The sequence below is a fragment of the Primulina huaijiensis genome, chromosome 3, assembly GCF_012295235.1.
Source record: "Primulina huaijiensis isolate GDHJ02 chromosome 3, ASM1229523v2, whole genome shotgun sequence".
In the NCBI taxonomy this organism is placed as follows: Eukaryota; Viridiplantae; Streptophyta; class Magnoliopsida; order Lamiales; family Gesneriaceae; genus Primulina; species Primulina huaijiensis.
Window position 1 is genome coordinate 6,614,315 of NC_133308.1, and position 22,768 is coordinate 6,637,082.

The 22,768-nt window shown below is 33.7% G+C and overlaps 2 protein-coding genes and 2 long non-coding RNA genes across 4 annotated transcripts; 1 reads left to right on the plus strand and 3 right to left on the minus strand.

The window, feature by feature from the left end:
* Positions 1–1,525: 1,525 nt before the first annotated feature.
* On the minus strand, positions 1,526–3,067 carry LOC140973389 (uncharacterized). Its single transcript, XR_012174626.1, has 2 exons — positions 1,903–3,067; positions 1,526–1,814 (listed from the first exon to the last, which is right to left on the minus strand). It is a non-coding gene; the product is annotated as an uncharacterized lncRNA (long non-coding RNA).
* Positions 3,068–3,797: 730 nt separating this feature from the next.
* On the minus strand, positions 3,798–4,353 carry LOC140973388 (uncharacterized). The gene is made up of 2 exons (XR_012174625.1): positions 4,061–4,353; positions 3,798–3,929 (listed from the first exon to the last, which is right to left on the minus strand). It is a non-coding gene; the product is annotated as an uncharacterized lncRNA (long non-coding RNA).
* A 9,308-nt stretch (positions 4,354–13,661) lies between these two features.
* On the plus strand, positions 13,662–14,817 carry LOC140973390 (late embryogenesis abundant protein D-34-like). The gene is made up of 3 exons (XM_073436135.1): positions 13,662–14,071; positions 14,159–14,443; positions 14,544–14,817. The coding sequence occupies exons 1-3, from the start codon at positions 13,760–13,762 to the stop codon at positions 14,700–14,702; spliced, it is 756 nt and encodes a 251-aa protein (XP_073292236.1). The 5' UTR covers positions 13,662–13,759; the 3' UTR covers positions 14,703–14,817.
* Positions 14,818–15,250: 433 nt separating this feature from the next.
* LOC140973391 (small ribosomal subunit protein eS24z-like) lies at positions 15,251–17,535 on the minus strand. The gene is made up of 6 exons (XM_073436136.1): positions 17,427–17,535; positions 17,233–17,306; positions 17,085–17,126; positions 16,276–16,446; positions 15,712–15,798; positions 15,251–15,523 (listed from the first exon to the last, which is right to left on the minus strand). Exons 2-6 carry the CDS (start codon positions 17,302–17,304, stop codon positions 15,482–15,484), a joined length of 414 nt encoding a protein of 137 aa, XP_073292237.1. The 5' UTR covers positions 17,305–17,306; positions 17,427–17,535; the 3' UTR covers positions 15,251–15,481.
* Between the last annotated feature and the right edge of the window lie 5,233 nt (positions 17,536–22,768).

Below are 22,768 nucleotides of genomic sequence, written 5' to 3' on the forward strand. Positions count from 1 at the left end.
GATCTAAATAGTTAGTGACGATCTGTTTAATAAAGGGTTGTTCTATTATTGTTATGCTATCATTCATACAAACAAATGAGTATATACTTCACTCGGATTAATTCTCGTTTTATACCCAACATGTGTCTCGTAATTCTATGAAAATTCAGAGAGACAAAGAATGAACTAGTCTAAACAGAGGCCGCCATACAAACATCGAACAGTAAAAATCAAGCCTAAACCATCGTTCGCAATCAACTATAGAAAGTATTGATTTCTTCGTAATGGAGAATCACGATACAAAATATTTCGCAAAGTTTGGTTCCAAGTCATCTGGTGTATTGATAAGACATTTGTGAGATGCATAGCGAACAATATTGGTTGCTGTCTCAGAAGGAGAGCTATGCTGATTCGGTATACTCTAAAGTATAAGAAACCAGGCAAAAACTTTTGTGAGACAGCCTCACGGATAGTAGTTTGTGAGACGGATTTCTTATTTGGGTCATCCATGAAAAGTATTATTTTTTATGCTAAGAGTATTATTTTTTATTGTGAATATAGATAGGATTGACTCATCTCACATATAAAAATATACGTGAGACCGTCTTACAAGAGACCTACTCAAAAAACTAATAAAATGACAAAATTAAACAAAAAATGGTTATCGTTTCTTTGAGCATAAGTTGTAATATCCAGACAAATAGGACCATTCCCTTCATTATTAAGCAAAGATTATGGTGGTGTAGCTTCAAGGGCTAGTTAATATCAGGTTCGAGTATCATCTCAACACGAAAGCCTTATTAATAAATGATTTAATTATCTAAATTGGTTCTTCCAAGCACATAATCCAAAATGCAGGTCTTTTAGAGAAATTTAGCATATGTAAAATAAATAAATTCATTTGGACCTACCTTCAAATGTTCACTCCAAAACTTCAATAACTATTAAAAAAAGGCAAATGTAAATGAGATTGTGAAAATATATTTCTACGGTTCTGTACTTGTGAAGGGCGAGTACCTAATAAGAATCAACTGAAACCCAAAAACTTCATGTTCGACTAAAAACAAGAGTATAAAATGAATAATCATCCAAAAAATTTCGTTTCAATAGGGACATTTTCTGCGTCAGAAATTGAGCTCTAACTTCTTCTGTATTTTTACAAAGAATTATAAATTAAGATTAATCAAATAATTATCACCACAATTTTTTTTTCGTTCTTAAGCATAATATGATCCATGTTACGCAAAAGTCTTTCAAAAATAGTGAAATGAGTAAAGGGGTTTGATTCATTTTCGGAACAGTACCAGAAAACAAAGTTGGCTATTGAAGACAAATCACAAAAAATTCAACTTTGTAAATACATAATTTTCTAGTACAATGATAGAACGGCCCCACCGGAAAGCAAGTTGACGAAACCTTCAAAGTATTTACACTCACATAACCCCCGCAAAGCAAACCCACACTTTTGTCATTAAAAACATGAACTCCGCACACAGAAATGAGAAGGAGAAAAAAGGTTATCTCATAGCTATGTAGATTCCTACCATATTTTTGTCAGCTGATAACATATTAGAACCTTGAAAATATGCCGAAAGTCTAAGCAAACCTCTATGAGAGAGTAATATTCTTGCCTATCAAGATCCTTGTCTAGAAAAACTAGAAAGATATAAAAGATTATTCAAAAGTCTCCCAGAAGTTCCGAACTACACAAGCTCGTTACATGTACATAAACAGTGTATAGAGCCACATATAAAGTACACCCATTTCTGAAAAGTTTAACAAGGAACTGACACAGCCACCAGAAGTATCTTCTTCAATCAGCACCCATACAAACACTATCAAAAACATGAAAAAGATAGATTATTAAAAGTGAAAATGCAATAAGAATCAATATAAAGAAGGTGAAAAAACTAGTAAAATTACCAGAGGTTACAGTTGGGTATGAACACAATCTCCAATGAAAATGAACTTTAGCACCAGGGTAGAAGTGGTTGGACCAGCTTTCATAAGAGAGCATCAAGAAGTAAAGCTTACAAAAGAGAGCTCAAATGGAATCAGCCTAACCACTGGTGCCAATAGATCATCTATGAACCAACTTTCAACATAGTGGAATAGGCAAAGCTAATAAAAAGACAGCCCAACATGGATCAAGCCCAAGGACTCGGAGTAGAGACATCATGAACCACTTTCGGCAACGAGGATAAGCTACGCGAATAGAAGACAGCTCAACAAGGATCAAACCTAAAAGCTGAAAGCATACAGATAAGCTATATCTATTTTCCTTCCCATTTTTCCTTTTTAAAAACCAGAAAGATGGAGAAGGGGAAAACCACATCTTTGCAGGTTAAGACGCAGAAGTGAGAACCACTTCAAAAGAAAAGAAAATAGAGGCATTGAGGTACAGGGAAGAAGAAAATGATGAAACAATTCAGAAAATGATGAAACAATTCAGGTAGTCAATAACAGAGAGACTAAATTGTAAACATATAGTTGGTATTCAACTGAAGATATAGAAAATCATGAAGGCCAAGTTGAATATCAGGCAGAGAGTGGGTAAGGAGGTGATAAGATAAAAATCTACAGACAACCATATTAGGGATCTACAGCATATACATGTACCTAACTAGAAGATATAAATCAACTAAAAACAGGGAAAACATGAGTGAAGATCCTCCCCTGAAGAGATACATTGAAGACCTCAATTGCAATTTCGAACATTGTGGACTCCTCCATGCTGAATATGCTCAATTAAGCAGTCAATTCTCCAATCTTGTCTATTCATCTTTCATTGATATTGGGCAGACAAAGCTTTTTACTTCAATGCTTTCACCCAGGAGAAATCCATGTCTGAGCAACCTTCAAATTTCCTAAACAGACATAATCGACTTTACATATATATGGAGACAGGTTACCAACAACCCATTAGAGCACTTGCACAGCCACCACCGCCACCACTCATGACACACTTCCGAAAGGAATCCTAATAAGAAATTATCCCTGAATCAATTTTTATTCATGCTATACAGTCTACCACTAACCTACTTCAGAACTTATTCACAGGAGCACTAAATGATCCAAATCCTTCATTCATCAGTAACGTCAAGATTAAGGATGCGACGCAGGGTTTTAGTTGCAGAGTCGGAGCTGTTATAAAGATCACCAGGCAACGGGCTGTGCAACCTGGATGGAGAAGCAGGTGCAGAATTCAGGATAATACACAAATCATTTTCACAGGGCGAGGTAGCCAAGTCAAGGGACACAGTTCTGGTAGGCTGAAAGGAAAACTTTGGCATGGGTAAAGAGCGTGGAGGAGGGGAATTTGAATAGGCAGGTCCAGCCCAACGCTCAGAAAAACGAAAACCATCATCGGGTGACCTATCATTGTTTTCAAACTTTCTATCAAATGGGATAGGGATTGCACAGCTTTTTGTGTTTCTTTTGGAGCTTTTTTGGCTTCCATTGATGGTTGGTGACGGGGTTTTGGCCGAAAATGTAACAGGAATGGAGTAGCAAGATTTCATAGGAGTTGGGAGTAACCCTGCTCCGCGATGAGAAGTCCCGCAATTAATCCCCTGAAAATGGCCAGCAGCGACATCTCCAAACGATACCAATTTTGTAGTGTTGTGGCCAGGGTTGCTATCATAATACTGATGGTGATTCTTCTGATGAGGAACGACGACTAGAGTCTTCATGCTATCAATCCACAGAGTAACAATCCTCCGATTGTTATCTTGTCCACTACTATTAACTACAAAATTAGGTACTCCAAAAATATCAAACTAGTTAACAGCTCCAGAAATCAGCACACTAAAAATCGAATCTCAAGCAATCAGAAGTTTAAGATCTCGTCCAAAAACCGCCAAAACAGGAGACGAAGAACACTTATCGCCCCTACACCCAACCTATACAGATAGCATATATTCTCATCTAACGAATCCACCAGAACCAATCTTCAGATCCACACACATGAAAACAAAACCACAGCAAACGAAATGACAAACAAAAAATTAAACTCGAACGAGAAAGTCGAGGCTTCTCACATAAGAACTTATAACTGAAAAAACATCGTACAGAAACTAACTTGATTTTCGCGTGAGAACAGATGAAATGGTGGAAATCGGAAAGGCGGTACAGAGTCGGATCAGCTTCACTCTAGAAATTCGCTTACCACACCATAGTGTTGGTATCTGAAATGTGGTTTTTGAGAGATGATCGGGAAGAAGGCTCAGATTCCTCGGCTTTGCACGGCGGAGCAATGGTTTCTTTTTTGCGGTTTCGCTATGAAATGCAGGGCGAGGGGGAACACTGAATAGAGTTGTGGAGAGGGGGAATTTACGGGATTACCCTGAACATGGAAGCTAATTACCGGCTTACGTCACCAACACTAAACCGCTGATAAGACCATTTTGCCCTTCTGCGACCAGATCACAAATCACATTTGAGATCCACGCGTTGAGTCACAAATCTTGAAGTAAAAGCCAAGAAGGAAAATATATAATTTTTATGAAAGGTTCAATTCATCGGATGAGAAAATTAGGGGTAATTCCTGTTTTGGTTATTCTTAATTTAGTTTTTTTCTTTCATTGTCCTCGTTTAATCCATTTTGTTTAAAAAAAATTTATATTCAATCTTTATTCTCGTTTTACACATGTTTTCTATTTTTTTTAATTTTTTTTAAGAGATCTCAGTACGTAACATTGTTATATTTATTGAGTTTGTCCAAAAAAATAAGGTTGCCCAAAGTTTTCAGACTATATATCACAGATTTTTTATGACCCATCATGTATCCTTATAATAAATTAAACATTTTATCTTTTGACCAGAATGTCGTCGGGTCGTATCCATCGGGTTTTACAAAATGTTCCTCACAGCTTAATCACGCAATCGCAACATATGGTTCTTAAAGTAGATCCCTTCAAATTCACTTAACACAACTCTGTGTTGTTTCCTACCTCGAGGTGTATATGAAAATAAGTTTAATTTTGAAAATAATACATGGAGAAATAAGCTCTGATTCTTTTATTCAAACATACATAATATTATTACAAAGTAATCTCCTGCAGAAGAAGATAAACTTGCTTAGCTACGAAAATACAATACACATCAAATAGAAAGAGAAATATCACAAATTTATTTGAAAGAAAATGAAGAAATTGAATGATGTCTTCATCTTCCTTTTGTTTTGATATATTTAGAAGCCTTTACAGATTTGAAATATGGACTTCAATCTTGAATTATTTCTTTACATTATTGCTAGTTGTGGGCAACAACATCGTGTAGTAAGTGGTCCCGTCAAACCATTAGTTAGTGGTTCGTTTTTTTGTGGTTTTTGAGTTGTTCATCCTTTTTAAATAGATTGGTTGGATCATATGCTTTCTTTACCGTTGTCAGAGGATCTTTTTCTTTTGTATGATTCATTGGAAAAAGTGACTTGTATGGTCCTTCACCACTTGGTCTTGTTATTGCGTTATGTTTCTGGTCAGATCTTGGTCGAAAACCTTTCTCAAACTCTGGATCTTTCTTGTTCGGACACTATGGGCAGATGCTTACTGACCATCTCCCAACATGATCCACGTTGCAGAATTTTCTACGAGTTTCTTTGTGGGCTCCTTAACTCCTAATTTTTATTACAATACAATTTGATTAGGGTCAATTAATTACAGCGGAAAACGAGTTTAAATTTTTTTTATAATGAGCCCAAAATATATTATTTGAATACTAAAAATAGTATTTCATCTCACCTTATAAAATCCGCCAACACATAATCAAAACAACTAATATAACAACAAATCATATCATCGAGACATGCCCCGGTATACAGATACATATATATTGGGATCGACAATAACACCTCAAATATCAACTGTGACTCCCTCTAGAAGCACCCTCTCCGGTATCTTGATATCCTGGATTACCTGTCATTGTCTACATACAAAGACAACAACAGCCCCCTCTTAGGTGAGCAAAGCTCAGTCTGAAACAACCACAATATATACCACACGTATCTAAATAATGATATATGGTATGCAATGCATGTATGTCGTGGAGCTATAAGGTCAAATGCCTCCACTGAGCATATCTCAGAATCAATCGAATCGCTATCAAATCAATGCTCGAGCTGGCACACTGGCCTCAATCAGGGATACTTGTATGATAGCGTCGACAAAGCGCCATTACATCCCAAATCTCAATCAATCATCGGGGCCACTAATAACTATGCTTTAATGGCCATATAATGTCAAACATAACATCGTATTCGCAAACCCCAGAATCAAATCAATCATATCAAATTATCCAAGGATCATATCTCAACGTTTATGTCATGTATGTCACATCAACTCAACAAATAAGGCATATAGACACATATTCTCAATCAAATCAATCAAACATATATCATATGATACAGATACATGTCGTATGTTACTCGGTCGCAACATACCTCAATTCTTTGTTTCCAGTCGATGTAGCTTGAAGATTTCAGTATAAAAATCTATCTTCATCAATAACATATTCATTGCAATCAATAAAATCATTCAAAATCAACAATACAAGTTTCAAATATCGTTTGAAACTTCAAAAATTCATATCAAATCAAAATCATAGCATAATTCAATTCCGACTTCAAAACTTAGTTTCTTGTTGTTTATTCTATCATATGTATGAATCTCGACTTCAAATACATGCTATTCCAGCACTTTAATAGTTAAAGGTGCTAAAACTAGAAGAAACTTACCTCAAAAAGAAGCTCTTGACGCGGGGATTCCGAATATATATTTTGTTCCAAGTTTGGACAACGTTTCGAGGTAGATTCGTACGGTGGAATTTGAGTTTCCTCGGTTTCTCTCGAAGCTTCAACAAAAGAAATGAAGAACCTTCATTCTTATCATCCTTAAATATTGTGCAACAGCTGTATCGGAGCTAGGGCGGTCAAAATTGGGCATCCTAGCGAGCCTGCTACTGCCGGACACCATTTGGCTTGGCCACGCGCTGGGGCGCACAAACTGTTGTGCCATAGTTCGACTTGTTCTGTCCGAAACGTTATTTTAAGTTTTGAATTAACAAAGGTGTACAACATAAAAATTGTAGCTCTATGTCTTAGTTTTCATTTGCCACTGACCTCACTCAATTTGGATATAGGATGCGAGAGTTATGCTCATTCTCTCAAAATATGTCAGTACAGAAACTGCAACACACACGATACACTTCGGGATGATTTTGCCCTTATTTTCAAATGGATTTGGACAAAACGCAAAAAATGAAAGTTTTAGTACTATGTATTAGATTTCCAATGAAATTTTTTATTTCATTTGGACTAATACGCAGTTAATTATGCTAAAAACTGTAACATATGTCACTTTTCTATTGCGATTCAGCATACTTTTCACACACAAATCAATTTCTAATACAATCTTTTCATCCTCACCACCTATTTTTTCACTTTAATTGTCATGATATACATCATATACGTAATCACATGATAATTTCAGGAATTATCGATAATCAACATAAGATTTACGATAATACGATACACAGTCCTTACATTCTTTGCTCTCCGAAAGCTTGTTTTCAAATGTATCTTCTGCAAAAAATTTAATTTTTCATGTCATAGTATTTTAACAGAAAAATCCATTTACATTATTGTGATAAAACTTAAATGAAAATTTGAATTTTCCATCTATGTGAGACATACTAATAATCTTCATGCTCGTCGAGTGGAGATGTCATCTTCATTGATTGATGAAATGAGAGGTGTTTCATTTTCTGGCGGATCCTTGATGAACTTCAAAATATTTATGTATGATCTCCTTAACTTGATGAAATGAAATGCTTCGTATTAGCTTTTTTTGGCTGGTTCTGGTGCCACATTGAAAAAGTATAGTTCCAGAATATCTTCCTTGGACAAATAATCATTATTTGCCCACGCTTCGTGAACAACTTCCTGGATTCATCTGGGTAGTGCTGAAATCTCTGGGAAGCTGGGTGATGTAGTATAAATCGAGGCAAGAGCCCCAAATTCATTTCATGCTTTGACTTCCTTAGGATAGGAATTTGGTTTTCATCCATATCTTAGGATACTTTCAGGCAATATCAACTCGGATTGTGGTTGAGTTGATATCTTTTTTTTCCCAATTTAACTCAGTTTTGTTGATATACCTGAAATAGAGAAACTATAAGCTCGTTAGTATCAACATTATACTTTCTCTTATCCGTTTGAGGTCTAAGGTCAACCTTAAATTTTTCCTTGTCGATTTGAGGTCTAAGGTTGTTCTCTCCCTCTTCTATCTTCGAGGTGAAGGGTTGACTTAAATGCTCCAGATAAGGATCTAGAGCTTCATTTTTTTGCTTGAGCCGACTCATTAATAAACCCAAATCTTATAGGGATTTTAGGGATTTAATTTTATAATATTTGTGATTATCTAGAAATTTTATCTCTAATTAGGTGCTTATCTGAATTAATTTTATAATGATGTTAGATTTGAATGAAAGAGGAAAAACACTTAATTTTTTAGATAAGATGATTTTACAAGACTTCAAAGACAACAAAATACCAAAAGAAATGAAATAAAATATTCTCATATTTTATTCTTTGAGAATATTGAAGTTTTGGAAAAAAATTTGTGTAGATCTTGATAGAGAGTAAACTCTATAATCTTATCTACAATTTTTGGACTTGATAAGAGCTTCGAAGATTTGGAAGATTAGGCCCATGAAGTTGAGATAAAAATAGACGTAAAAGAAACTTACATGAGAAGACTAGAAAAGAAGTAGAGAATGGACAGAAAAAGAAGAGAGAGGCAGAGAAGTGAAGGGAAGAGAACAAACAAAGAATACTAGGGAGGACTAGAGAGAAAACAGAAAGAAGGAAGCAGAGAAGGGACAAAAGACTTGGACGAAGCAGAGAACTGGAGGGAAGAGAACAAACAGAGAAGACTTTACCCAGATAGTAGCAGAGAGGAAGAGAGACTTGGAAGAAGGTAGAAGTTGTTAGAGTCTAATAGAGAGGATAAAGACAACAACTTCAAAGGGAGAATCACGCCAACCATGCTAAGATTTTCTTATTCTTTCCTAGATTTTATTCTTATGAATTCAAACATTGTGTCTTTGCTTTGTTTTAATTTTATGAAATAAATTTTTTTAGACTGAGACTATGATAGGGTCAAACAATACTTTGTTTGATATTTGATTTATTTTTAATATATTATTTTTCTCGATTTTAATTATTGATTGATGTTGGTTTAATATTTCTTGTTGATAGCCTGATCAACTATTTACATGTTTGTTCATTAATCACGAATCGGAAGTTGATTGATTAAATATAGCAACAAAGACGTCATCAACACATGATTAAACTGACTAAAAATAGTATTCGGTTTCAATGTGCAGTTTTAGATGAAAACTGAAATTCCAAGAAGATTTAAGGCATTTAGATCTAATTAAATTCAATTAGAAATAATTGAACTGTTATATTTAAATAAGTTTATTAACCCGAAGAATCGTTTAATAAATAAATTGGAGATTTCATTGTGATTGTCAAGATTTAAATAATTAATTGAATTTTAACACGTGTCAACATAGTAATAGTTTGGTACCGTTGTGTGTCTTAGTTCTTTATTTGAAGTTGAATCCCTCATTGATATTTGAATATGTCGTTTTTAATTGCAATTATTTTATTTAATTGTTTAGATTAATAATTTATATACCATCTTTTTATTTATTTTGTCTAGCTTAAGTTAAGTAATAAAAATTCTAGTAATTAAATATTAGTTTTTGTGATATCGATACTTGGACTCATCATCTATGTATTATAACTTGATCTAATCTGCTAGCTAGATTTATTCTAAACCGAAATTGTTAGTCACTCATCTAAAGATGATCCTGACTTAAACAATTGGGCTAGGGATACTTGAATCCCCTGCTACATGTATAGAGTCTTGTAGTAAAAAAACTCTCATTTTTAGAAGCCAGTGGTTTCTAAATAGCCTAGAGGATAGAGTTACCAGAGACAGTGCTTTTATCAGCTTGTTGTAGTCTACCGCAATTTCTGCATTAAGGACAAGCTTGTTAAACTCGTTTTTAAACATTTCAAGGTGTTTCCTCAAATTTCTCTGTATTTTCATGATGGCATCAACATCAATGTTGTTAAGAAATTTGCAAGAATATTTTTATAAGATTTAATAATAAAAATATAATTTTGACATAAAACTTGCCATCTTGATAATCTCGTATTATCGAGTTTAGATTTGATTCTATTTTTCAAAAAAACTTTTACATGTGTGTTATCAACTTTTAATGTGAATTTCTTAGTAAATAAAATTATTGACCATTTCTCAAAAGTCTTTTTACTACATAGAATTAATTTCGTTGATGTGTTATCTTATGACTTCTGCATTTGAGAATAATCCGCTATAATATATGCACGGTTGTTCTCTTTCTGGTGTGAGCTTCATAAAAACTGCTGCCCACAAATGATCACTGATATCTGTGTATAATATTATATCATATTTATCTTGTGGAATAGTCATTTTGGGAAATGTTTGCAAATTTCTTTTAGTTGGCTAAGTCCATTAGTGTTTTCTTCTGTCCATGTGAATCTTGCATCTTTTTTTAATAATAGACTTAATATTTCTCTTTGTTTTGCTAGGTTCTTAGTGAACATTATAGCAAAGTTAATTAATCCTAAGAAATTTTTTAGTGCTTATTGTTTTCGAGTTTATCTAGAAAATTTTGTATTTTTTTCACAATGTGTTACTGCATATTATTCATGACTCGTCCATTTTTATTCCAAAGAATTCAATATTCTTTGTTGCAATGATTGTCTTCTTTTCAGATAAGACTATTCCTATTTTTTTGGACAGATTTTAGAGAAAATCTCTATATCTTTAATATGTTCATCCATATTTTGTACCACTTTGGCCTTTTATCTTTGGTGCAATAAGGGTTCAATCCCAAAGGATAGTAACAATCTTCCTTACGAGATCCTCTTACTAGAACTGTGTCGTTGTTTTAGAGTTTGGATTCTTGTTTGTTTGAATATCTTTTAATGTTCCAAGAATTTCTTCTTGTTTTTCAAGAATTTCTTCAATTTTTCGTGGTACATAATATACTTTATTTTCATAATTTTATACCGTCTTTTGGATTTTTTTTAAGATCTCCGGAGATTTTAAAGAAATCTCGGAGTATTTAGGAACCTATTATTCTGAATCATAAGTTTATTTTAGGATTCTGATATGTTCATTTTTCTCCTGATGTCTATCCTTGGTCATATCTTCTTGTGAATATTCCAAATTATTGGAATAAGTCCTGTAAATATTTAATCTCGTAGCTAGGTTCAGATCCATAATTTAAATCTACTCCTCAAATATTTAATTATACATAAATAATAATTTTGTATATTTGAAATAATTTTACTTAGGCTCTGATACCGTTTTCATGACCCGATATAATAATTTCTTAATAAAATTGAATAAATGGTAGTTTGGATTTTTTTTGAAAATATTTATGCTTTGAGGACCAATTTGGGCAAATTTCTTAAAACATAAAGAACTAATTTGAGATAGTTGGAAAAAAGATATTAAATTTGAACATTAAGGATTGCATTGAGTTTTTATATCTAATTTGAATGTCGACGTTTACTTCGATGGATATGATTAGATGCGATAAAGGTTTGTGGATTATTAAAATTTTGAAATGGGTGAAATAGTAATAGATAATATGTTTAGTTTTATTGATTAAATTTAGGGAAAGAGGATAAATCACAATTTTACATTTTCAATAATTAATTAATGTAAATAAAGTTATATATATGATAAATAACAGGATAAAATTATAATTATAACTAAATATTTGATTGGATGAGATAAAAGTTGGATTATTAATCCAATCAAACTAACAAAATGGCAGCCCCGACCTATTGACAAAAGTTGGATTATTACTGAAATATTTTTATTCAGTTGTGGTTGAATTTGCTAAACCTTGAACTGATCCCAGTATAAAACTAGTCATTTGTGAGGTGCGTGAACTTGTTTAAACATATGTGCATGTTAGTTTACAATATATGATTTAAAATACTATTGTTTAACTTTAGGAACCCGCATCGGCAATATTTGGTGTGCTCTTGATAAATCCAAAGAATCAACGTATCAGCCTGCAAACTACATTGATCAGGTAAACCACACTAGGCAAACCCTGTGTGACAGACTAAAATCTGAGATGACAGAAACAGGGAAGATTGAACATCTGATTTTTTGGCAAAAGCTCATCATACCTTAGCATCCAAGTTGCTCCTTGGGAACGACTTTAAAATATTATTGATTTTAAATGATGATGTTTATGTTTTGGACGAGATCTCGATTTCGAACCTAATCATAACAACTCGGCTCTAAAAGAAAATATATTAAAAAAACTATTTTGTTTATGTGATCCTCTTGAATCTTTTCCCAAAATATCCAAAACTATTTTATCTTTGGCTGCATCAAAATTTTCAAAAATATCACTTGCATCCTCTATTATATATAAAATGCTCAAAAATATATTACCAAATAATATTCAATATTTATCTTCTAAACAATAAATAAATATACTCTTAATAAATCATAACAATATAACTGAGAAATAATATTATCTGGAAAGATATTATCCAAATAATCACCCAATGCGAGTGATCAACTAATCTGAGTGGTCAGTCAATCGAGGTGATAAACCAATTCGAACTGATCGGCCAATGCGAGTGATCAACTAATCAGGTGATCAGCTGATTTGAGTGATTCACTAATCCTGGTGGTTAGTCAATTTAGGTGAACGACCAATCTAATGATCAACCAATCTAGGTGGACCAACCAATGCAAGTGTTCATCCGTCAATCTGAGTGATCAACTAGTTCTGTTAGTCAGTTATCACTAAAACAATCCCCAAAAAACAAGTTTTCTGGTTATCATGTATAAGCGTTAGAGGTGTCAGGTTATGTAGCGATAACTCTTCAATGCTCAAGTCATCGATCACACGATGAAGTTCTTCCCATAAATCAAGAGTGTTTGAAATGTAATAAAATAAGATTTTTCTCTCAAAATATGAGGATTTTGAAGTATTCATGAAGTTTTCAAGAGTCGCATGGGTTTGGTTTGGGTCATGTATAAATCTAGCTCAAATTTTATCCATGCAACTTCATTCTTCGAGTGAGCTATAATAATTAAAATCGGACTATTAATTGAGCTAAAATAATTAAAATTGGGTTATTAATACTTTCCCCCCTATTCATTGTCTAGTTTCAAATAATAACAATAACAATCAGGAAGGAACCAGAAAATGCTGATTGAAGGGCAAATTTTTTTTACATTTTTTTTAAAGAGAAAATAAATATTAAATATATATATATAAAATTATTTTTAAACCTATAATCAATAATCAATAAGATTTAAAAATTAAAAAGTGGATACCACCCGTCCCTTGTTTCCTTCTCTGATGATAGTAATAATATCCAACGGGTTCTTTTGCAAAGCTTGGAGATTTGTGCGGAGACAGCATTTGTGTATTGTATCCGTCCACCGTGATCAAAACAATATTTTATACCAAGAAAATCTCGGCACAGGCCACAGTGTTATGCTATCTGTGCTGCAAGCCCAACACGTGTTTCCATCTACTATCATGCTGTCACCGCCTTCCACACTGTATATATACTCCTCCACCGTTAGGCTGGACGATGTGTAATTCTCAAGAGACTTCTTCGATCTCCATCTCTGTTTTGTTTTGTTCTGTTTTGTTCATCCAAAGTTGATCACCAAGTATGAGTCATCAACAACCACGGAGGCCGGAAGCTGTCAAGTATGGAGACGTTTTCCACGTCTCCGGTCAGCTAGCTCGGACACCCATAGCACCACAGGACGCCGCTACCATTCAGGCCGCCGAGAACATGGTACTCGGTGAGATCCCCAAGGGTGGTGTGGCGGCTACCATGCAATCAGCTGCCAGCTGGAATGAGCGACGCGGCGTGGTTGGTCACAATGACATTACTGACATCGTGAGCGATCAGGGAGCTGCCGTGTCACAAACCGATGTCGATGGCTATCGCGTCATAACAGAAGCCATTGGGGGACAAGTATTAATAATCTAGCCAATCATTCTTTAGCTCCCATATATTATTTATACGTGAATTCGTTTTTATTTACATGTAAAATCTCGGCAGATTGTGGGACGATATGGGCAGCCAAGGGAAGTGACAACGGCTAACCCAGATGTGGACCCCGACGATTGTACCATCGGCGAAGCACTCGAGGCCACAGCCATTTCCGCTGGAGACAAACCAGTTGATAAAAGCGACGCCGCCGCAATACAGGCTGCGGAGGCTAGAGCCGCTGGGCTGGGCCATGTTGTGCCTGGCGGCTTAGGAGCAGAAGCAAAATCAGCCGCCGAATACAATTCCCGGATAGCACGGGATGAGGGCAAAACCACGCTTGAGGATGTTTTAACAGTAAAATTTCGTCCGAAAACCATATACGCAATTCATATTATTGTTAATTCTTTTCATTCAAGTTTCGATTAGATTTATTGTATTGCTGTGTAATTTATAGGATTCAACGGAGAAATTGACTGGTGATAAAGCTGTGACGAGAGAAGATGCGGAGGGAGTGATACAGGCTGAGATAAGCAACACGCCGGATATGGCAGCGCACCCTGGTGGCGTGGCCGCGTCCATGGCGGCTGCAGCGAGGCTTAACCAACAGAAATGAGGGGTTAATTCAATGTAGTTGCTATTTTGAGGAATTAACATGATGTAAGCATCGTATAAATAACTTGCATATGTATATGAAAACATGGAATATAATAAATTACATTTTGAGTTGATCCAGGAAGTTACAAATATTAAATCTAATTATGATGTCATTACAAAATATATTCCATCTGCTAAAAGCCTTGAACGTCGCCATTTATCATTCAATTAAGGCAATATCGTATTTAATAATTGGAAAATGCACCAGAATGTTTGAGAAATGCCAAGTATGCGGCAGATTATAAAAAAGCTTAAACAGTTACACCGACAGTCCATAGATGTGTGATCCGAACGACCAGTAGCATTCAGTAGGACAAGTGAATGTTGCTATATACCAACACACCATACACCTATGGATCTTGTATTTATATCATAAGAGGCACATACTTCAGTTGGTAGGCACGTAAATTTTATATTATACGGTAAGATGCATGTTTTCACTCCATGGAATTTATGTTTCTTGTTTGATCATTCAGTCAAAAAAAATAATCAGATAATGTTGAACAAAAAATCTTAACCATGCTCCCATACTAACGCCGGATCAAATGAGTTGAAAAAGGAACAAGATCTCTTCTAAAAAGGCTCTGAGAAGAATATTCTCCGCTTCGAAAATTTTAGTTGATCAATATCCCCAAGTGATGGGACACTACCATTCTAATGAATAATGTAAGACAAAGCAAAAGCAAAAGAGAATCTTCCCGGATTTCAAATCCAAAAGGCAGAAAAGCTCTCGGAGGTTTATTTCTTCTTGCCGGCTTTAGCTGCATCTCCGGCCTTAGTCTGCACAAAATGTGGTCAAACCAAGGTTAGCAAAGGTACTCCAGGAAAATGGTTGCAGCAGCTGAGTGACTTCAAGACTCCAAGAAAAAAATGCAATTTGAGCATGGCGTTGTTATATGGCAATTTCTCAAGCAGCCCCGGTTCATAAAGTGGATAAATGATCTTGATTGTATGACAAATAATTGTACCTTCTTAACACCACGAATCTTCTTTGCTCTGTTCTTCCTTTCTTTCATCTGCTTCCTTGACTTCTCGATCTTGGTATCAAGACCATTCTGCAAACAAGGGTTTCAGATATTGTCAGATACACTGGAAGTTCTGGTGCAATTTTCCCTTGAAAATGATTCCAATGCTATTGTTCGTTCCAATACAATGATAGATACATGATTTTAAAAACCTTAACACGTTGAAATCTAGAAAGATTTCTCGTCTTTTCGGCAACAATAAATTTTTTTTTTTTGGGGTGAGGTGGGGGGCAAGAAATCTAAGAGCTAAGATGGTGGACAATAACATGTAGGAATCTCTTCATGTTCCACAACGTGATGACAAAACCGAAACCTATGAGTAAGGCAGCAGCTTCAGAAGAACTTGGCTACACACTAAAAAGTTTTAGAAATCATGAATTCTAACAACACAACTTTAAATTCAAAGAAATAATTTTATGATCAAGTCGATAATTTTTCTCGAAATGTTAGAACAATTCCAGAAATTAATTAAAAGGACTAAAAAGAGCTAAATAATGGATGAATTACCCTGATGAGCCGGTATTTGGGTTCAAACTTCTTCGCATTTTCAACAGAATCATAGATCAAGCCAAACCCAGTAGATTTCCCTCCTCCAAAGTGAGTCCGGAATTTGAATACGAAGATGGCATTTGGATCCCTTACCTCATACATCCTCGCCAATTTCTCCTTCAACTCAGCCTTCAATGGCATGACAAGCAGGAACAAAAAGAATTAGAACATTAAGTGATAGTTCTGCCTCATAACCAATTACAAATAAACAAAAACACAATTAAATTTTAAAAACATACTCTTTGTGCTGCATATTTGCACCAATAAAGCAAATTAGTATTTATAAATTTGCAACAAAAAGAACATTATTTATGGAAGAATGCCAAAATTCCAACGTCCAAAAAAATCTTAACATTCTTTAATTTCATATCCTAGTTACTTATTTTTGAGTCATTGTGGTAGATTTTATATTAATCCCAATAGGTTTCTTAAGTTCTTCCTCGAATCCAAATCATCCAATCCAAGAGAAACCTTAATTCTATCACATGTTGATAGAAATTCTAGAGAGCACCATTTATTACTAGCAATATTGTGTAGCTTTATTTTAAAGTATGAAACAAATAGCACAAGCTTCCCGACTATTCTTCAGTTCTATATTTTCGGGAGCCTCCACATCTCGAAATAAAAAAATTATCCAATAAAACTCAAGGTTGTATCACTACATTCATAAGTCATCACCTAAATCCCATTGCCGCAAAAAAATTAACGCCACAACGCAAATAGTATAAAAGTGCAGTTCAAGAAATGAACGCAACTGGAAATCACACCTTAGAAACATTGGGCCTTCCTGGATGTAACACATCAATGATCTGAAAAAATAAGTAAAAATAAAATAAACAAATGTAAACTTAATGAAACACACAAAATTGTAAAAACAAGCAAACGAGAAAAGAATAAAAGTTCACAAAAGCATACAAATTGTTTCCTGGAAAGAAGACGATTTGTCATGAACTTCCTTGTTCTAATCGTTACAGCCTTGTCCGACATTTCTGCAAATTCAAAAACCTATTTATATTATCCATACAATATTATATCGATCTACTAATACACATACACTAAAATCAGATGCATGAATGTAAGAGAATCGAAAGTGTATGCGCAAGACTTACGGTTTCTTGTGATCGCACTCCCGCGTCGTGCCGATGCACTTCAGAAGCTGAGTTCCGCGTGTGTTCGTGAGGCGTTTTCCTACTTTCCCTGGGAGTAATGGGGGATCTTTCTTTAGGTGTAGGGTTTTCTAAATGGCGGAGTAAATGGGCTTCATAAATTTTGGCCCAATCTAATTAACAAACCAGACCGTTATATTTAAACGAAAATTTAACATTATCATGGCCCATTAATAAATCACCAGGGTTTTATGGCCCATTCTTATAGATACATGGGCATTTTGTTGTCTGTGTTTGTTTCTTGGTCATTTATATTATAAAATTTTAATTTTGTCTCGCATCTTCTAATTTTTTAAAAAATTAGTATTTTTTCATCGTGTTGCTGATGTAGGTCGCTAAAAAGACTAAATTGCCAAAAAAGAATGATAACATAATAAAAATAAAATTTGACAACCTATATGACCACATTTATTATATTTAATTTATGGAAAGTGTTAAATGCACTACATAATTGCTCTCCAACTTACCATTTTATTTAATTAGTTTCCAACATTATCATTTTTAAATGTTCGTTAATTTTCAAAATCTACCATTAATTCTTTCACATTAACTATATAATAATTATCTTTTGAGATTTAATCATAATTTTTAATAATAATAATAATTAACTATTGTAATTTTTACAACACCTTAAATTCTGTATGTCATATTATTAGAATATTTCATGTTCGCAATCTTGATTTTGATATTAACAAAACTTGTTATTTTGTTTCTAATTATTTATCGAAGTGCGTAGGAACTTGAAACTAAACAGGCTTCGAACTGATCACTTAACCGATCCAAAACTAAAGCTTTCAAGAAGTAAAATGAAAGTTTCAACTGATTTCCCAAACTGAACCAGTCCAACTGAAGCATCAATAACAGTTCAACTGATTGTTCAGTTGATAGGTGATTCAGCAGAAGATTTTCAAAAGCCCGGCCAACGGATGAAGAGCTCTACTGATGGAGAGCCAAACTGACTAGTTCAACTGAATCAGTGAAATCAGTTCAGCTGATGAGTCAACTGATTTCACCATACCAGTTCAAGTCTAGTTCAACTGACCAGTTTAAAGCATCAGTTAGGAATCAATCAGTTTGTAGAACACGACAAGCTTATCTAATGGAATCCAGCTACGCACAACGATACAAAAACATTTTCCTATCAATAGTACAACAATGGACGTTGCAGAAAAATTTAAAGCCAAAATGTTCCAGAATGGCTGTCGGAAAAGTCGAGACACAAATTTCAAGGAACATATTTAAGCTGCAACGGATACAATTGTTGAGTCTCACTGAACGATCAAGCTTCTCGCGTATAAATAGAAGATGAAGTTCAGTGAGAAGTAAGTGAGAAAAACAAGAGAGAAAAGAAAAGGCACACATATTGCATATCAACTTACAAGGAAGCAATCAGCCCAGTCGAGAAAATACACCAAAGTTATATCGGCTTAGTTTAGAAGCTTATTTCCCTCAGTGTGTGAGAACATCTTCCCGTTATATTCACTGTTCAATTCACACACACACACCACCACCACCACCACCACTCACAAATATAGAGAGTTGAGCTTGTAGAATAGCTGAGTGGGTCTTGCACAAAGACGTAAAACGCGTGTATGTAGTATTTGACACACAGACGTTAAACAAGTGTTAACTGGAAGGTGTTGCCTTCAGTCTATACTAGGAGTTCATTTAGGCAGTAGAGTAAGTCCTAAGCTGATAAAGTTTGTACAAGGTATTGTATAAATCAAAGTTTCTAGTAGATCCTACCCGATGTGGTAGAAGTGGTGACATAGAAGCAGTTGAAGTCTCTAAACATCCATAAACATATCTTATGTACTTAACTAAAACTGATTTAATCAGTTCGAACAGTTATCAGTTCAGTTCTCACCATAACTGAACTGATGTATGCAAGAACTATTTCCCTTTATTTCAGTTGATCAGTTTACACAAGTTAAATTTTCAAATTAGTCAGTTTTCTTAATGAATGATTACTTCTAGAATTTTCCGCTTGGTTTAACACCAAACTCGATTTAAGTCATTGGAGTATACATTCTTAGAACACGAGCTATTGTAGCTCATTGATAATATTGTGTTTGAAGCACTTTCAAGGGTGCTCGAACCGATCCATCAATTCCATATAAAACCGATTCAATTCCAATAGTTATTGAACCAATTTAAGTGTGTATTTTGGTTGTTTAATTTGATACAGATCACTTTAGTATTTTAGACATAATTTTCAAATTTATTTGATTATATATTTATTTAAAAATTTAAATATACCAAATATATCAATGTTTTAAAATAAATATTCATGTAATTGTACTTTTAAATCTTTAATTTTCCGATTTTGATATTGGAATTAAGATTTTATGCAATAAAAATTAATACTAAAAGTTGTTATAAATATTAATGTATTTTAGCTTTCGGAAAACGACTCACGTTTTGTATATTTGAACATTTAAAAATATAATATAATTAAAAATTATAAAATTTATAATACTATTATTTTTTAAGAAAACATTATTCTAAGATTTTAAATAATAATATAAATATATCTTTTTTGTTGTTTCATAAGATTAGCAAAATTTTGGAAAATCAAAATTTAAAAGTATGTCTCTTGTGAGACGGTCTCACGAATATTTATCTGTGAGACGGGTCAACCCTACCGATACTCACAATAAAAAGTAATACTCTTAGCATACAGAGTAATACTTTTTCATAGATGAACCAAATAAGAGATCCGTCTCACAAAATACGACCCGTTATATCGTCTCACACAAGTTTTTGCCAAAATTTTATACATCTCAATATTTTTATATAATTTGTAAAAAAACAAATAACCAAAATTATGTACTTCTAGATAAACTTACTGTTATTTTATATTGTATTGATATAATAAAATTTTTTAAAATCTTAAATTTTAGTTTTTTTGTAAATAAAATTTTATTTGTTAATGTATAAAAGTTTGTTACTTATATTTTTAATTAAGATTTTATAATTTAAGAAAATTATACGCAAGATTAAATTTGTCTGACATTGATTAATTACATGAGGCAAAGTGTTACTAAGATTTTTTAGAGTGTAAATGACACTTCTCATACTTTATTCATATTTATATAAAATATTTTATTTTAAAGTTTTGATACAGTCCAAGCTGTATTGGTTGAAATTCGACATGGTTTTAATAGTAGTTTAATTGCAGTGTACGTATATAATCATGTTTATTATGTAATAATTATTAATAGAAAAGGATAAAACAATTTTTTTTTATGAAACTATTACCTTGGTGCATAGAGTAGGTATCTCGTGAGACGGTCACACGAATCTTTATCTGTGAGACGGGTCAACCCTACCGATATTCACAATAAAAAGTAATATTCTTAACATAAAAAGTAATATTTTTTCATGGATGACCCAAATAAGTGATCCGTCTCACAAAATACGACCCGTGAGACCGTCTTACATAAGTTTTTATCTAATGCATAATGTGTAAATTGTACTGATAAAACTGTATTGTACAATAAGCTCGTCTAAGAAAATATTGATAAGAAAAATCAAACTCATGATCAATTATCAATTGTTCACTTACTTTGTCAACTTATGTAAAACAAATTTGATTTTATATGAAGAGGATACCCAATGTTTTCCAAGAACAAATAAACGGAATCCCAGTTCTAGAAGCCTCCGACATGAATCCAGCAACTAAACATGTCCGTCACGGACATTTTCTTGGAAACAATATAGAACTGAAAATTAAGAAACACTTGGATATAGATATATCTGTTGAATTTTGTACAATGAACATGTATATATATGGTAAAGGCAGGCAAGCATTCATGGTATATTATGCATTCTATCTGTACTCCCTACAACATTCAGCCAAGACACATGACTACTTATCATCATCGATTCGTCTCGGAAGAGTCGACCACCAGCATCCACAATGCGTGCACGTCTTCACACGAACACGACTTAACATCTTCGTAGAGCGTATATATTCCTCTACCTGTTGGATAAATGAATCAAGATTGTATAACATGAGAACAATGAACTAAAGATATATAGCTTGGTTGAATTTTAATTACGTACGTGTTCGTTTGGCGCGTAGACGGCCCCAGAACTTCTCCAGAGGAGATAGAAACGAACGAAGCCATCCCATGGAGAAGAAGAGTGAATCTTTGAGTTTGAAGTTAGGTGAAGTTCGGGTGAATATGATACCGATCGATGAGTATTATGGCAAGAATGGGGTGGACCATTCATCTTTTTAATGACTAAATTTGAATTTAATCTCTTTAAAATATGATTGTTGGTTATGCCACTGCACGTTTTCCCAAATGGGTGAAAACCACACATCATCGCTCTTTTTTTGTGTAATTTAATCCATTAAGCTTGTAGACATCATGTTGTAATGAAAATGTCTTTTGTTTTGGTGTCATGTCCTTTTCAAATTATCATTACATTAATTTCTTACTCTAAAAGGGAGCTAAAATTGACTCATTCAACTCTCTGTTTTGAACGAGTTGGCTTGTTTTTTATAGGTAAATTCTTCGACAAGGCTTTAATTTGTTTATCATTCACACTAATTGGGGGTTTTTTTTTTTAACCCAAATAAGCGCGGTGGTTATTGTGATACCATTACAAGAAAAGTATTTGGTCTTTAAGCCATACAATGACTATGTGAGAGAGAGTGTGTGTGTATATATGTATTATATACATATATGATATGTTGTACCTCTATCATGTACACTTATGTAAGCCAGTGAAACTCACCTACTAGATGTGTAATTTTTCTATGTTTAATCACCAAAAGGTGAGTGTCGTTTCATCGGTGCTCGCATAAGTTTGCAAAATAAATGTGCAAACATATAAAATTATATGTGTGTGTGTGTTGTGTGCTAAATTTTTCAAGGAGCTTGTTCTTGAAGCTTTCATGCAAGTACAAATTTGCAAGATATTGCACAAATCAAAATCAAGTTATAAGAACATTAATTGATGTTTAACGATTTGATAGGCTACCGTGTAATTGTTACTTGTTCACTTTCTGTAATACTAGTGACAATTGTAGTGTATCGTAATTTTTAAACATACTTAAAATTTGTGGAAAAATAAAGACTTTCTTAAATAGGTAATCATCTTTCAAAATGCAATACAAATAAAATGTTTGACAAATATTCGGATTGTAACGAGCTTGCAAAAGTGCTTGTTTTAAACAACATGAAATAATTCGTTAAAATTAGAGTAAACAATTTTATCATGCATAAAATAAATTCCTTGAAAACTAGGCGGTCCTCAGGTTAATCCACTGC